Source organism: Elephantulus edwardii, unplaced genomic scaffold, assembly GCF_000299155.1.
Source record: "Elephantulus edwardii isolate Elephantulus edwardi_28Jun2011 unplaced genomic scaffold, EleEdw1.0 scaffold00094, whole genome shotgun sequence".
Lineage (NCBI taxonomy): Eukaryota > Metazoa > Chordata > Mammalia > Macroscelidea > Macroscelididae > Elephantulus > Elephantulus edwardii.
In genome coordinates, this window is record NW_006399844.1 from 11672984 (window position 1) to 11686966 (window position 13983).

General features: G+C 41.4%; 1 protein-coding gene across 1 annotated transcript in view; it reads left to right on the forward strand.

Annotated features, from left to right (window-relative positions):
* RPA1 (replication protein A1, 70kDa) overlaps positions 1-13983 on the forward strand; it is a 67939-nt gene that overhangs the window by 39546 nt on the left and 14410 nt on the right. The window contains exons 6-7 of the mRNA XM_006891096.1: positions 8512-8610; positions 11412-11547. Of these exons, the coding sequence (XP_006891158.1) occupies positions 8512-8610; positions 11412-11547 (235 nt within the window). The remainder of the gene's footprint in view (positions 1-8511; positions 8611-11411; positions 11548-13983) is intronic.

Sequence of the window (13983 nt, forward strand, 5' to 3'; positions counted from 1 at the left end):
GGACATCATGCTTGGGAGGGTGGAGGGACAGCGCAGGAGAAGAAGGACCTCTATGAGGTGGATTGATTCAGTGACTGGGATAATTGGGATGGGAGTGTCAGAGAGTATGATTGGCACAGGACAGAACGGAGTTTACAGCTGTTGTACATAGGGTCGCTGTGAGTCACAAGCGACTCGACGGCACATAACAACAACCACAATACTGATTTATTTACAAAATTCAAATACATTGTTTTTCACACAAGATATTTCCCATTTCTTTTATCCTCCCACTTCAAATTGTGCAACCCTATGATTAACACACACACACCCACCCGCCCATCCTTATCTCTCTGGTCCCCAACCCCTACTTCCCCCTTAGATCCTCATACTCCTTCTACAGTAATAGTTTCATACAGTATTTGTCCTTGTGGGACTGAGTTAGTTCACTCAACATAATGCTCCAGTGCCTCCAGTATCATTTTTAATTTTCATTCTGAATGACAGTCTACATTTTTAAGTATATGTTTAAGAATTTTTTGGGTTCGATTGTTTTGTTGGGTCCCCCCCCACCACCACCGTAAGCTATCATGCTACTCTTTTTCTTGGGTTACTAGTTTTTTTTAATTATTAAGAGTTTAAGACTTTACCTTTTGTCTCAGATGAGCGTCTTTTTAATTTGCAAATTGAGTTTTTGCTGTGCAGCAGGTTTTTTTAGGGAAAGAATGTTGGTGGTGTTTGTTTTTGTGGTAGAATTTGCCAATTCTCTCTTTTATAATTAGGGATTTTGACTCTTAACAAGGTCTTCCTTGCTCCAGAGTTTTGTATTACTTCCTTTTTACATTTGACGTTCTCTACACTGATTTGTGCTATTATTATGGCTTCTTGATTCATGGTGATTTTAGCTTCATTTTACTATCACTTGTAATTTGTGGACTTTTTTTATTTTTTGGTCCCCCAGCTCCTTAGAAGCATGGATGGTAAAACTTTGTCTCGCATCCTTTGGGCGTATTGTCCAGAGATGCACCACTCCTTAGAAAAAGACATCATGCTGGGAGATGGTCAATTAAAGAAAGGAAGACCTGCCAGGACGCAGCCTGACACAGTGACCATGTGTGCATGGTGGAGGTCATGAGGGCGGTGGAGGGTAGGGCAAGGTTTCAGTCGGTTCTTTGTGGAACTGCTGTGTATGGGGTAGAGGTTGTATGTGTGCAGACGGCTCCTTACTCTCCCTGTTACTCTTTATTGGTTTTCTTAGGAGAAGTAGGAAGATACGAGATTATACCTTCACTATGCTCCTTCCCGAGGTGAAATCTTCTAGATAGTTATTTATATCTATGTAAATAAAGTAATTTAATGATTTCAACTGGAAAGGGGAAAACCAGAGCATATTAGGAAAATGTTATACAGGGACAGCACATTTGTTTTGCAGTTGTAAAGATGTACTAAAATTAGCACACTGGTTATCTTAGTCTCACTCTTAGGAAGGAAACACTTAGCATCTGTCTGAAATCTTGCAGAGGATAACTTAACTTTTTCACCTTTGGCTTTTAAATGTTTGTTTTACTTGGTATTTAGCGGAAGGAATGATTTCTGAGGACATTTTGTGTTTCTGGAACAAGAGTGTTTGAGAAAAAGGTGGGAGGGGCAAGAGATAATTAGTGCTTGTTAGCAGAGCTGTTGATGTTATGTGTTGACTCATACTCCCCTCTGTTTTCAGTGGCTGTAAATCAAAAGGGAGACTGCCCACCTTTCCCCTCTCTCCCCCCAAAAGCAGCTGATTGATCTGAACCTCGGCCTTTGGATCGGTGGTAGCACAAGGCCTTACCACTAAGTCACCAGAGCTCCCTTATCAGAACTGTAGACCTATGGAATAACTCCTTTGTCTGAATATCCAGCACCACTGGCCCCTCCCTTCAGGGCCTGTTAAAAGCAGAGGGATGAGAGAAGATTTTACTGTTCAGGATTATTTGCTATTATATTTCATTGTAGCCAAATCAATACCACATTGTTACTTGGGCAGACATGGAAATAGCTTTGTTATAGCACTACTACCTTACATTGTATTTCACAGAAATGGTTTCTAGTTTACTTTTGTGAATGTAAGGACACTATTAGCAGTGAGTAGAAAACAAAAAACAAATTTATATCTTCTTGGCACCTAATTTATCTGTGACATTGTAGTTGACTAGTCAAATTGGTTGGCCAAGTTCATCCCAGAAATAGGCAAATTCCAAGAAGTACGTAGAAATATTAATAATACTGCAAACATGTGAAGATTATTTACAGAATTTTCTAAATGTGAGAAAACGTTTAATACAGTTAGTTCAGGCTTCACATGATATTAGGTTTTAAATCTCCCGTATTTAGCACTTACCATCAATATGTGTTTCAGTTCTATACCACTGCACTATCCTAGTCATATTTTACTTAGTCTTGAGTTTTTTAAATGATACTTAGGTTATTGGTATTGCTCACTATTGAAAGATTCTGTTCCTTTTTCTGGCAATCAGGAATTGTCATTGGTACATTGAATTTTTGTAGGTTTTTTAGAATTAAGTCTTAAGTCTACTGGTGGTAGATAGAAATTTTTTTATTATTATTATTCATACTCTACTGTCTGTTAGTTGTTTTGGTGTGTCACGCCACCACCACCCCCCAGCCCCCACCCCCACCCCTGTGGCTCTGTAGTTCACTTGCTGTTAAAATGATACGTGTGGGTACAGGTAACTTGAGAAGCTAAAGTCTGTTTTTAAATATCCTATTTCTATTTTCCTTCTGAGTCAGAGCCAGTGTTATGAAGCTGGAGCAAAGGAGACTGGAAATGATGACCTTGATCCATTTTGTCGTAATGATTTGATTTGCAAGTAGCACAAGCAGATTATCATAAGTTGAGTCCCTGTATTCCTGCTGTGGGGTAGAATTTTAATTTTCAAGAGGATTTTTATTTGGTTGTAGACGGATTTGTTTTAGGCCCTCCTGTTGGCTGCTGTGTTGCAGTGCATGAAATTGAAGGGCAGCTACTGTTTAGAATGCACCAGGATTCTGCGGTCCACTTGGTTCCCTTGTCTTCTGTGCCAACTTTTCAAGTATGGGCTGCAGCACGAGTTAAAGATCGCTCTAGGAAATGGGTTAGAAGCTTTTCCTTGTTGCTAGATATTATGGCTATTATGTTTTAGATAATCATCGTTTTGGCTACTAGAATTCCATTTTAATTAAAAATTAAGTGGCGACATAGATGGTTTTTGTCAAAGTTAAGTTCAGAACGTCTAGCTAGATGACAATAGTCAAAGTTGCTTGATTTCCTTATCTTTTCTCCTCGGTAAAGTAGAAGTAGTATGTATATCATAGGGATAAAGATGACATGGAATATACTCTTTATTCACTCTTTGACACGGTTATTTTCCAAAACCAAGTTGATATGTGAAAATGGTAGATGACCACATCGCTATTCCTCCTCACCCATGCTGTGACTGTCCCAGCAAGGCTCTGTTGAGGTCACCTGCCGCCTCGCTTTCTCTACATTGCTTCAGAAGAGCTGCCACCCACAGAATTTTCCTTCAAGGCTTCTACGGTCAGAGTGACCCAAATGCTGCTCCTCTCTTCACCCTGGGTCCACTCAATCTCCTGCCCTTACTAGGAGAGGGGTAACTTCAGTTCATCCCCTCAGGACCTCAGAATGCCATTGGTGGCCTTTTCAGGGGCAAGGGATTCCTTTGTTCCTTTCTGTAGGCAGGAGGGTCAGGGTGCCACGGTGAGGAGCACATTCTGCCTACCAGCTCCCCTCCACTCCCAGAATAGATAATTCAGAGTTTCCTCTGAGACAGAAGCAGCAAGACCAGCCTCTGTCCTTGATCTTAAACTTCAGCTGCCATTGGCCACTCGCTTGCTGTTACCAGCTACCCTCACTTGTGCCTACCCACAAAGGAGCACCAAGAAAGCATTAAGGGGGCTGAAGGTGCCAGGGTCAGCGGATGTGAGGTGCCACAGACTTGGGCCTGGCCTGTGTCTGTTGCCCTTTGTAGGCTGTAGCCTGGGTCTCCTTTCCTCCTCTGCCCCAAGGGCATACCTTCAGGGTACTGGCTCTTCCTTTCTCAGCCTCAGTCCTCTGGGTACACAGGACCTGCTAGCCAGTGTCCTACCTCTGCTAGCCCCACCTCAAGCTCCCCTGTACTCCACCAGGCTTGGGAGCTCAGGCTCCTGTGTCCACTCCAGTGTCTCAGGGAGACTGCACCCACTTTTCTCTCCCTGCAGTGAAGTATAATACTATACAATGTAAGCTCTGCACACATAGTCCATCTGGGACCTCAGACTTTGTTACTGCCAGACGTTCATCATTAATGCACAAAATAGGTGGGTAGTACATTTTTTTACTATTGTCATAAATGTGAAATACTGAATAAAAAATAGTTCATGAGTGATGAGAAGGTATAATGCACTTAAGTTTGCACCTGGTGCTTGTTGTTGTTGGTTGTTGTTGTGTACCATCGAGTTGGAACTTACCCATGGCTGACCCTCCGGCAGGTTTTCAGAGGCAGTTAATTGTAAGGGAGGAGATTGCCCATCCCTCTCCTGCAGAGCAGATAGTGTTCTTGAACCACGTGCCTTTGGGACTGCAGCACAGCTTCTTGCCACTAGCTTACCAGAACTCCCTGCATAGTTAGCATCAAAAAAAAAATTACTATTAAAACAACTATGAGATATCATCTCAACCCAGTCAGAATAGCAAAATTTAACAGAACAGCAAGCAACAAATGTTGACGAGGTTCTGGAGAAACTGGAACCCTTATTCACTGTTGGTGGGAGTGTAAAATGGTGCAACCACTGTGGAAGGCGGTATGGCGCTTTCTCAAAAAGTTGCAAATAGAAATACCATTTGACCCAGCAATTCCACTACTGGAAATAAACCCTGAAGAGACCATAACCACCACCTAAGCAGATACATGCACACCCATGTTTATTGTGACTTTGTTCACAATAGCAAGGAGTAGAAAACAACCTAAGTGCCCATCAACAAACGAATGGATAGAAAAGCTGTGGTATATTCACACAGTGGAATACTATACTGCATTGAAAAACAAGGAACTCATGCAATATTATTCAAAGTGGGTGACCCTGGAGGACATTATGCTGAGTGAAGTATCTCAGTCACAAAAGGACAAATCTGCATGGTGCCATTCTTGTAAAACAGGACTGACCTCGGGGTTAGGGGGAGACTGAGAAAGATGGGCTCAATAATGTATACTGCATTGAAAAAGATGAGGGAGAAAACTGTTCAAAAGGGATATGTGATTAGGTATTTTTGTCATGACAGGAGTCTAGAGCGAAGGCTACATGGTGGAGTGGACCTGGGGGAGGGTTTGTAAAACAATGAAAGAATTTGTCTCTTACTTTTCCAAGAGGGTAGTGTACTAGGGGGGAGGGTTGGGAAGGGAGAAAAGTGCAACAATGAATGAATGGAAATCCAAAGGCTCTGTAAATTTTTTCTGAAATAATAAATTTAAATTTAAAAAAAAGACTTTAAAAAAATTACTGACCTTAATATCTGCTGCAAATAATTTACATGCTTACCTGCTAACTAGAAGGTTGTTGGTTCAGGTCTCCCCAGAGGCACTATAGAAGAAAGATTTGCCAATCGAGTTCAAAAAAACGGAGCCATTGAAGTCCAATTCACCGCTGATGCGCATGGTGGTGTTAAGATCAACCTAATGGCAGGATGGTATTACAGGATGTAATCGGAGACTTGTGTAGTGCTCTCTGCTCACTGTAAGACTCCAATCATAAGACTGAGGCAGCGATACAGAGAGAGGAAGGAGCTGAGGTGAAGTACAGTAGGGTTTGTGCATTTTTACTATTTCGTTTTTGAATGTTTGATTCTTATGAATATATTACATGAAGCAAATAGGGAGATACAGTTTTCTTTTCCTTCAAGCCACTTAGCCCCGATATTATTTACTGAGTAACTCATCTTCTCCCTGCTGGTTTTTTAAAAGAAGATTCACTACAGAATTTCAGAATATTCCTTCATGACATGTTGTCGGAGAAGAGCAATTCTCTTGTGCTATTTTATATGACATTTTGTAAATTCAGGGATAATGGAGATAACTAAAAAAGAAATCAAAACTTTTGTTGTCAATAACCTGCGCTCTCTTTTCTATGTAAATAAGGTCTCTCAATTTTTGTCTCCATGGGAAAAACTAAATAATAAACTATTCTCTTTAACCTTTTTCCTTTTATGTTAAATTTGTTTTGCTTTAATGGCAAGTTAGCTCTCATTTAGTGGTGCCATTTAAAAGTAATACGGGCAGAAACAAATGAGTGTATAATCTGCACATTCATGTTTGGACCTTGGAAAACCCAGCAGAGCCTTAAATGCTGCAGTTGGAGAGATCAGACAGTTCAGCAGTGGGTACTTCCCCAGTAGTGCACACCCTTTCCTTTTTTATGAACCCTAGGAGATGTATTTGCATTATACTTGTGTGCAGCAAACACTTTTTCCTATTGTTTTACCTTTTTTTTTTTTAACATTTGCTATTTTAATTCACTGAAAAGATAGTTTTCACCTGTGATGCATATCTGTCTTTCTCCCTTTCCAGATGCCATTCGTCCACTCTTGAGTCATGGTGAGCCCAACGTGTCAGAGCCGTAGCCCACAGGGTTCTCAGGGACTGATTGATTGATTGATTTTTTTTACCAACTTTTTTTAAATTTTGAGTTTTTAATGAAAGTTATCAGGAACTTGGGTTTCCAATTGTTCATTGTTGCACATTTTCCTCCCTGCTCCCTCTTTCCCCCAAATACTTTTTTTCTTTGGGAAAAAAGTTCTTTCATTGTTAAACAGTTCCACCACCACCACTTTACTATGCATCTCTTATTCTGGACTCAAGTCATGCCAGTAATACCTAATTATATATTCCTTTTATACAGTTGTCTCCCTTGTCTGTTTTAATGTTGTGTAGATTATTTATCCCCTCTTTTCTTAGTTCCCCCCAGCCCCCTTGTCAGTCCTGTTTTATAACAGTGGCAGTATGCTGTATTTGTCTTTTTGTGACAGATATTTTACTCAGCATAATGTCCTTCAGGGTCACCCATTTTGTATAATCATTCATGAGTTCCTTGTTTTTTCAGTGCAGCGTAGTATTCCATTGTATGAATGTACCACATTTGATTGTTGATGGGCACTTGGCATGTTTCCATCTCTTTGCTATTGTGAACAAAGCAGCAGTAAACATGGGTGTGCATATATCTGCTTGGGTGTCAGTTATGGTCTCTTTGGGGTATATTCCCAGTAGTGGAATTGCTGAGTCAAGTGGTATTTCTATTTCCAACTTTTTGAGAAAGCTCCATACTGCCTTCTATAGTGGTTGTACCATTTTACACTCCCACCAAAGTGAATAAGCATTTCAGTTTCTTCGCATCATCACCAGCATGTGTTGTTTTCTGTTCTGTTAAATTTTGCTATTTTTACTTGGGTGAGATAATTTCTCGTAGTTGTTTCAGGGACTGATTTTTCAGAAGTGACTAACCAGGCCTTTCTTTCAAGGCACCTCTGGGTGAACTCAAACCACTGAGCTTTCACTTAACAGCCAAGCATATTGTTTGCAACGTTCAGAGTTACTGTAAGCCACAGTAACTCCACTCCTTGTGCTGAGCAGTCCAAATGAGTTTGCTTGTTTTATTTTTACCTTTAATGCCAGTCATAAAAGCAGAAGCCAATTCTGTAAATCTATTGTTTTTAAAAATGATTTTACAACTTCGCCTTCTTTAATTTTGTAAACATTGGTATAAAGAGTGAAGGGCAAATAAAATGCCCTTGTGGTCTGGTGTTTCTTATTTGCTGTTTGAGAGACGTGTTCATTTCCCCTCCTTTCTTTTTAATCTTCCTGTTTTCTTGACACACCTGCCTCTGAACTCCGTTCTCGTCTCTCCCTGCTGTGACAGTTCACTAGCACTTCATGGTACCCAAGACTTTTTCAACTCTTATTTTCTACCAGCTGTCAGTTGCGGAATAAGGTGGCTTTGTTTGGGAGGGAAAGGGTAGAATCCTTTCAGAATGTTGCCTTTTCCTTTGAAGCAGGAGCACTTCAGAGACAATTGAACTGCTTTTAGGTTTTTCTTACCACCAGCTTTTTCTTCTGATAGATCCTGCCGTGAACACACAGTTCTGTTGATGACATCGATTTGTTGCTATGGAAATAGTGGTAATGTCACAGATTCAACCCAGTGACTTTACTGCAGGTTCAGGCAGGAGAAGTGGGCGAGGCTTTAGGGGAGAACCTCATTAAAACTGAAAGCTATCAATTATATGCAGGTGAAAGGTAAATGGAGCCAACCTTTTATGTAATGAAAACAAAAAGTAACCCCCCTCACAAACTCACCACATGCACTTGAAAGCCCCAGTGTGACTTCTGACCTGTGAGAATCTGATAAAACCAGAAATTTATACTTTTCTCAGAGTATTTCTTCTACTGACGTTTACATCCATGAGGAACCTCATTTGCACTAAAATAGCTTTTCCCTTTTGATCTTCAGGACTTGGGCAGCAGCAGCAGCAAGTTGTTTCTACTCCAGTTGCAGCCAGCATCCCACCCGGCAGCAAACCCCAGCCACAGAATGGGAGTGCCGGAATGGGTAAGACAGCCACAGAGGCCAGCTGTGGATTCTCCATCAGATTTTGCATAGTGGTTTGCAATTTAATCTGGGACTAAAGAGAGTTTTGCAAATGCCATTCATGACAGAATTGCTGCTTACCAGGAATAATTCAGAATCTTACTGTGAAGAATGTGATTGAAAATAATTAAAAGTAGTCTTAGAGATAATTAATAATATTCCGTTTTATGGTCAGAATGATACACTTTCTTTCAATAATAGCTTAATAGTTTTTTCTTACCCGTTTTTCACATCTTTGGGCTTTCTCCCCACTGCCAGTCTGTGAATTTGCATACCTTTTAAAATTTTGCCTTTTAACTATCTAGGATCTGCTTATTAAATTTGACTTGTCTCCCCAAGTTTCCTGTTTGAAGCTCACATGGCTGTTTATCGTTTGGATGAATGTGGTATCTTTTCTATTGGTCATAAGCTCTGCTGCTCAGTTCACTGAGGAGACCGTGTCTTCCCCCACTTCCTCCACAGCAGGTCTTGAGAAGCTCTTGCTGGCATTGTTTTATTTCGTTTCTGGCCTTTGCTTTAGGAAATCTCTTGATCTGAGAAGCCACCTATGAAAGTTATAGTTTGTAGAATTGGTTGGTTTATTTTTAGAGGTCCTTTTTTCTGTCGCAGCTTCACATGTCCCTCTATCTCCCTCACCTTGTTATTTTGTCTGTTTCAGTATGAGGGTACTAACAAAAGCAGGCCAAGACATCACTCATGTTTCTTTGAAATCTGCAGAACAGATTTCCCTCCTTCCCCCCATTAATTAGTGGATCTACCTAGTTAGCAAGGTGGCATCTCCCTGCCTTTGTAAGTGGATCTATTTGCACACAATTCTCAGATTCTGCATTGTTGAAGAAGGGGTAGAATAGAATAGATGATCTTGAGATAAGGGGTAAGTAAACTAAAAGTCACTTCCTTGGACTGAAATGCAACTAGTGTGGTGTTGTTTTTTTTTCCTATCTCTCTTCACAAACCTCTTTTTCCAGTTGACTTAGGTTGAAATAAATTTTTTAAAATATTAGTAATTTCCTAAACACATATCAACTGGAAGGGGAAAGAAAAAGCACCTGGTGCGTGTAGAGGGTAAGCTGCCTAGATTGAGAAATTGGATGAATAAGTGTATGTGTGTGATTGATTGGGGGTGTTTGTGACTGATGGGAGGGGGTGTGTACATATACCTACTATTGTACACATACTTAAGTGCTGCAGGTACCCACATTAATGTGGCACGTGGCAGGGAAACTTAGCAAATAAATGATAGATTTACACTGTTAACTAAATTTCATTCTGGAAAAAAAATTTTCTTTAAAAGATACGAAATCATTGAACTAAATAATGTTTCTTATTTTGGAGATTGAACATTTACAGAAATGTGTACACTAAGAAATTCATCTTCTAATAAGCTTTAATTCCCTGTTCTTTCTAAGTGGCGGGTTCCTGTAGCAGGCTCAGATGAATGAGTAAAGAGTCACAGTAGTCACCCACCTACATGTTTTGAACCAAGAACTGTCTCTTGTTTCCAACCAACCCTGGTCCCCTGGACGTCATTCTGTACTACTTAGCCCTGTGGCCCAGTGGAGTACCAGAGTGTTGTGTTCTGAGATGACTTTAAATCAATGTCCTTTCCATCAGATGGTCCAGCTAAGAACGTGCCTTATTTCCCAGTCTTCCGTTTTATTGGTTATGTGACTATTAACTTGCCTAAATGGAGAAAAGATGCACGTTGTCAAGGATTTCATTGACCCACAGTCATTGTCCATGGAAACAGCAGTCAAAAACAATCAGATAACATATTGCAGTGGGCAGATTTGCTATAAATGACTTCTTTATTAAAGGATGTCACTTTGAAGCCCAAGATGGCCTGACCCAGTTATTTTCAGTCACCTCATCTGCATGCAGAAGTTGGCCAATGAGTAAGGCAGGAACAGTTGATCTGTCTTGAAACTGTTGGCAACTGCAATGCTCCTTAGAAGTCAGGAGGTACTTTGGGCATGATGATAACAGGATTCATCACCTGGAGAAAAGGTTCATGCTTAGGAGAGAGTCGGTGAAAAAGAGGAAGGCCCTTGAGATGGAGTGACACAGTGATGGCAGCAGTGGAGCCCAGCAGAGATTGGGCAGTTTGCATAGGATCAAACAGTGTTTCCTTCTGTTTTATATAGGATTCCTGTGAGTCAGAATTTACTAGACGGCATCTAACAAGCAATGACTTGCTGTCAGTTTTATCAGTCAAAAATGATGGTTTTCTTTCCTCTTGGTATAAGAGAAACGTTTAAGAGGGTGAACGTCAAAATGCAGTATCTGAATTCATTATCATTATATAATCTGTTAACAGGACAGATCAATCTTTGGAAAAAGACATGATACTGGGAAAGGTAGAAGGTACCAAAAGAGAGGACAGCCTTGCAGAAGCTAAGTCCACACAGTGGCGGACTCTAACAGTGGCACTAGAGCGCCAGGGGGACCTGAGGATAGGGCAGGAGTCTACCCTCTTGTTCACAGAGTTGCTAAGATCTTCACAGCAACAACATAAACCTTGGGGCTTAAACAACAAATTTAATAGTGAATTTTCATTTGCCTGGCCGTGAGTCATCATCCTCTTCCCGTCTCCATTTGCTCTTCATGGATAGTAAAAAAACCAACCAAAAATAAAACATTGCCTCTCATTTTGCAGTTTTATCATTGACACCTCAGTGGTTGAGAATTTCAACCCTAAGTAATTTTTGTGAGAGTTGCTGTCAAAGCTGAGTAAAGGATTGTCCTTCCTGTTTGTTTTAAAGCATCCACTGTACCAAAGGCTTGTGGTGCCTCAAAGACATTTGGAAAAGCAGCAAGTACCAGCCTCGTGAGCACGGCTGGGGGCACACAGGCATCCAAAGTGGTGCCCATTGCCAGCCTCACCCCTTACCAGTCCAGGTGGGTTACTTCATAGATTACATTCATAATGTGCTTAGACATTGTTGTCATGGGTTGGCTTTTGAGTTTTTAATGTATGAATGTAAAGGTGCCACTACATAAAATGGTTCTGTTTATTTCTTTTGTTTTTCCTCTCCTAAGGTGGGAAAGTATACAGGTTGCTTTTCGTGAAGAGATACATAACAAAACATGCATCTGTTTAACAATTTCTGCCTGTAGAGTTTAGTGCTATTGGTTACCTTGTATCACCATTCTCATTATCTCTGTCATTAACTTTTACTCTCTCTGCCTCTTAAAGTTCTTAATTGTGCTTTGGAGTTAGTGCTGTCAATTTGGTCACATATAGGTAATACCATAAAATAGCACAATGTCCATGGCTGACATGCTTTATTATTTGAGCTAAGCTCTGATTTTGTTCACAGATGATTTACTGGAATAATTTCTGTTCAGGACAATAGATTTCAGGGGTTTATCCCCATCTTAATGGATCCACTAAGTCTGGTTTCCTAGAATTTGTTGTTCTGTTCTACATGTCTTCTTCTCCTTTTGATCCATACTCAGCTATTGGTTCATTTATCAGAACATCCAATAATAGTAGCTATACATCAGCCCTTTCTTCTGGTCTCATGATGCAGGGGGTAATAATTATGTAGGTAGTTAGATCTACAACCAATTTATTTGTCCAGTTTCTGGACAACCTCTTCCAACTGCTCCAGGCAAATAAAGTACAGTTGTTTGATCCTGGGTGGGAATTGGCGAGCTTTTAAGATATCAGACACTACTTACTACTTGCTATACTGTTGTTTTTGTGTGCTGTCAAGTCAGAACTGACCCAGACCCATACCTGACCCTTCAGCGGGTTCTCAGAGTCTGAAATCACACGGGAGGATATTACCCATCCTTCTCCCACGTGCCTTTGGGATGTCACCTGGTGAATTTGAACCACATGCCTCTGGGATTGCAGTGCAGCTTCTTACCAGTAGGCCACCAGAGCTCCTGTTACTATTCTAGGAGACCAGGTGGCTGAATAGATCCACAAAGCTGTAACCCTAAACCTTCAGACCAAGAAATTGTAATCCTATGAAGTGTTTAGTTTTTATATCTACAAGTGCCGCCTCGCTCCCCTTTCTTTGGCTGAAAGATGAAAAGATACTTCATTTTCTTTTCATCATATAAAGGGGTGACTTGATCTGATAATTGTTACTGTAAGTTAGTCACCTCTTTGTGTTAGCAATATTTATAATGACTTCTTTCCCATTGAAAATTAATTCGAGGGACCAGAAGTGTCCTTGGTGACAGGGAGGGAGGTGATGCCTCCTGTCCCCAAGTGGTCCTGCCTACACCCCATGTGGGTTTCCTTTAAGCCTCTTTAGTATCCATCCCCCTGCTCAGGCCCAAGGAGAGCGCGTGAGACTATCCCGCTGTTCTGGGGCACCTTTTCCACCATCCTCCCCACCAGGGCCATTGATTTAAGTGACCTCCAGCCGGTCCCAGACAATCAGGAAGTTTTCTGCCATCGCGAGATAGACCAGAGTCTGATGGTGGAACTTCTGGAGCTTCAGGCCCACGTGTGAGGCAAGGCGAGGTGGCAGTGCGGTACCACTTTGAGGACATTGGCAGGGTCCAGGGCGCAAGGGCTGCACAAGTGGAGGCCGTGAGGCCCTGCCCTTTGAAGAACTTGGCCCTGTGGGGGCTTCTGTCAAGAAGCTTGGGTCCTTTCTGGCAAACATTAGGTAGCTAAGGAAAACCAACAGGTAGCAAAGAAGGTGATGCTACACCAAGCCTGCAGCCACCCAATGTACCAGGCCGATCTGCTCACCTTCAGTTAGCGCCCCCCACCCCCAGAACAGTGCATCTCTTGGTCCTGAAAATCTGTCTCCCCCACCTTGGAGCCTGGGTGACTTTGAACAGCTGGTGACAGTCTGACCCTTCATGATCCCAACATCTTTGGTCCCCAGTAAAATGTGGAAGTAAGATTCCCAGTTATGTAAGGGGAACAAGGGTTGGATTGGGTTCCCCTCATTCTGTCCTTCTGTGTAAACATAAGACACCTCCACTCTGTAGAAATAAACTTGCTTTATAATAATAAAAAAAATTAATTCGAGCCATTAAAAGTTTGTTTTGGGGGTTTCCCCCCAAAAAAGATCTTTTAGTTGAGTCTTCTTCATATGTTGTTGTTGTTGTTATGTGCCGTCAAGTTGCTTGCAACTCATAGTGACTCTTTGTACAACAGCCCTAAACTCTGCTCTGTCTTGTGCCAATCTCACTGTCTCTGACACTCCCATCCCGATTATCCCAGTCACTGAAACAATCCACCTCATAGAGGGCCTTCCTCTCCTGCGCTGTCCCTCCACCCTCCCAAGCATGATGTCCCTCTCCAAGGACCTTCTCCTTACAACATGTCCAAAGTATTTTAGACGGAGCCTCAGAATCCTT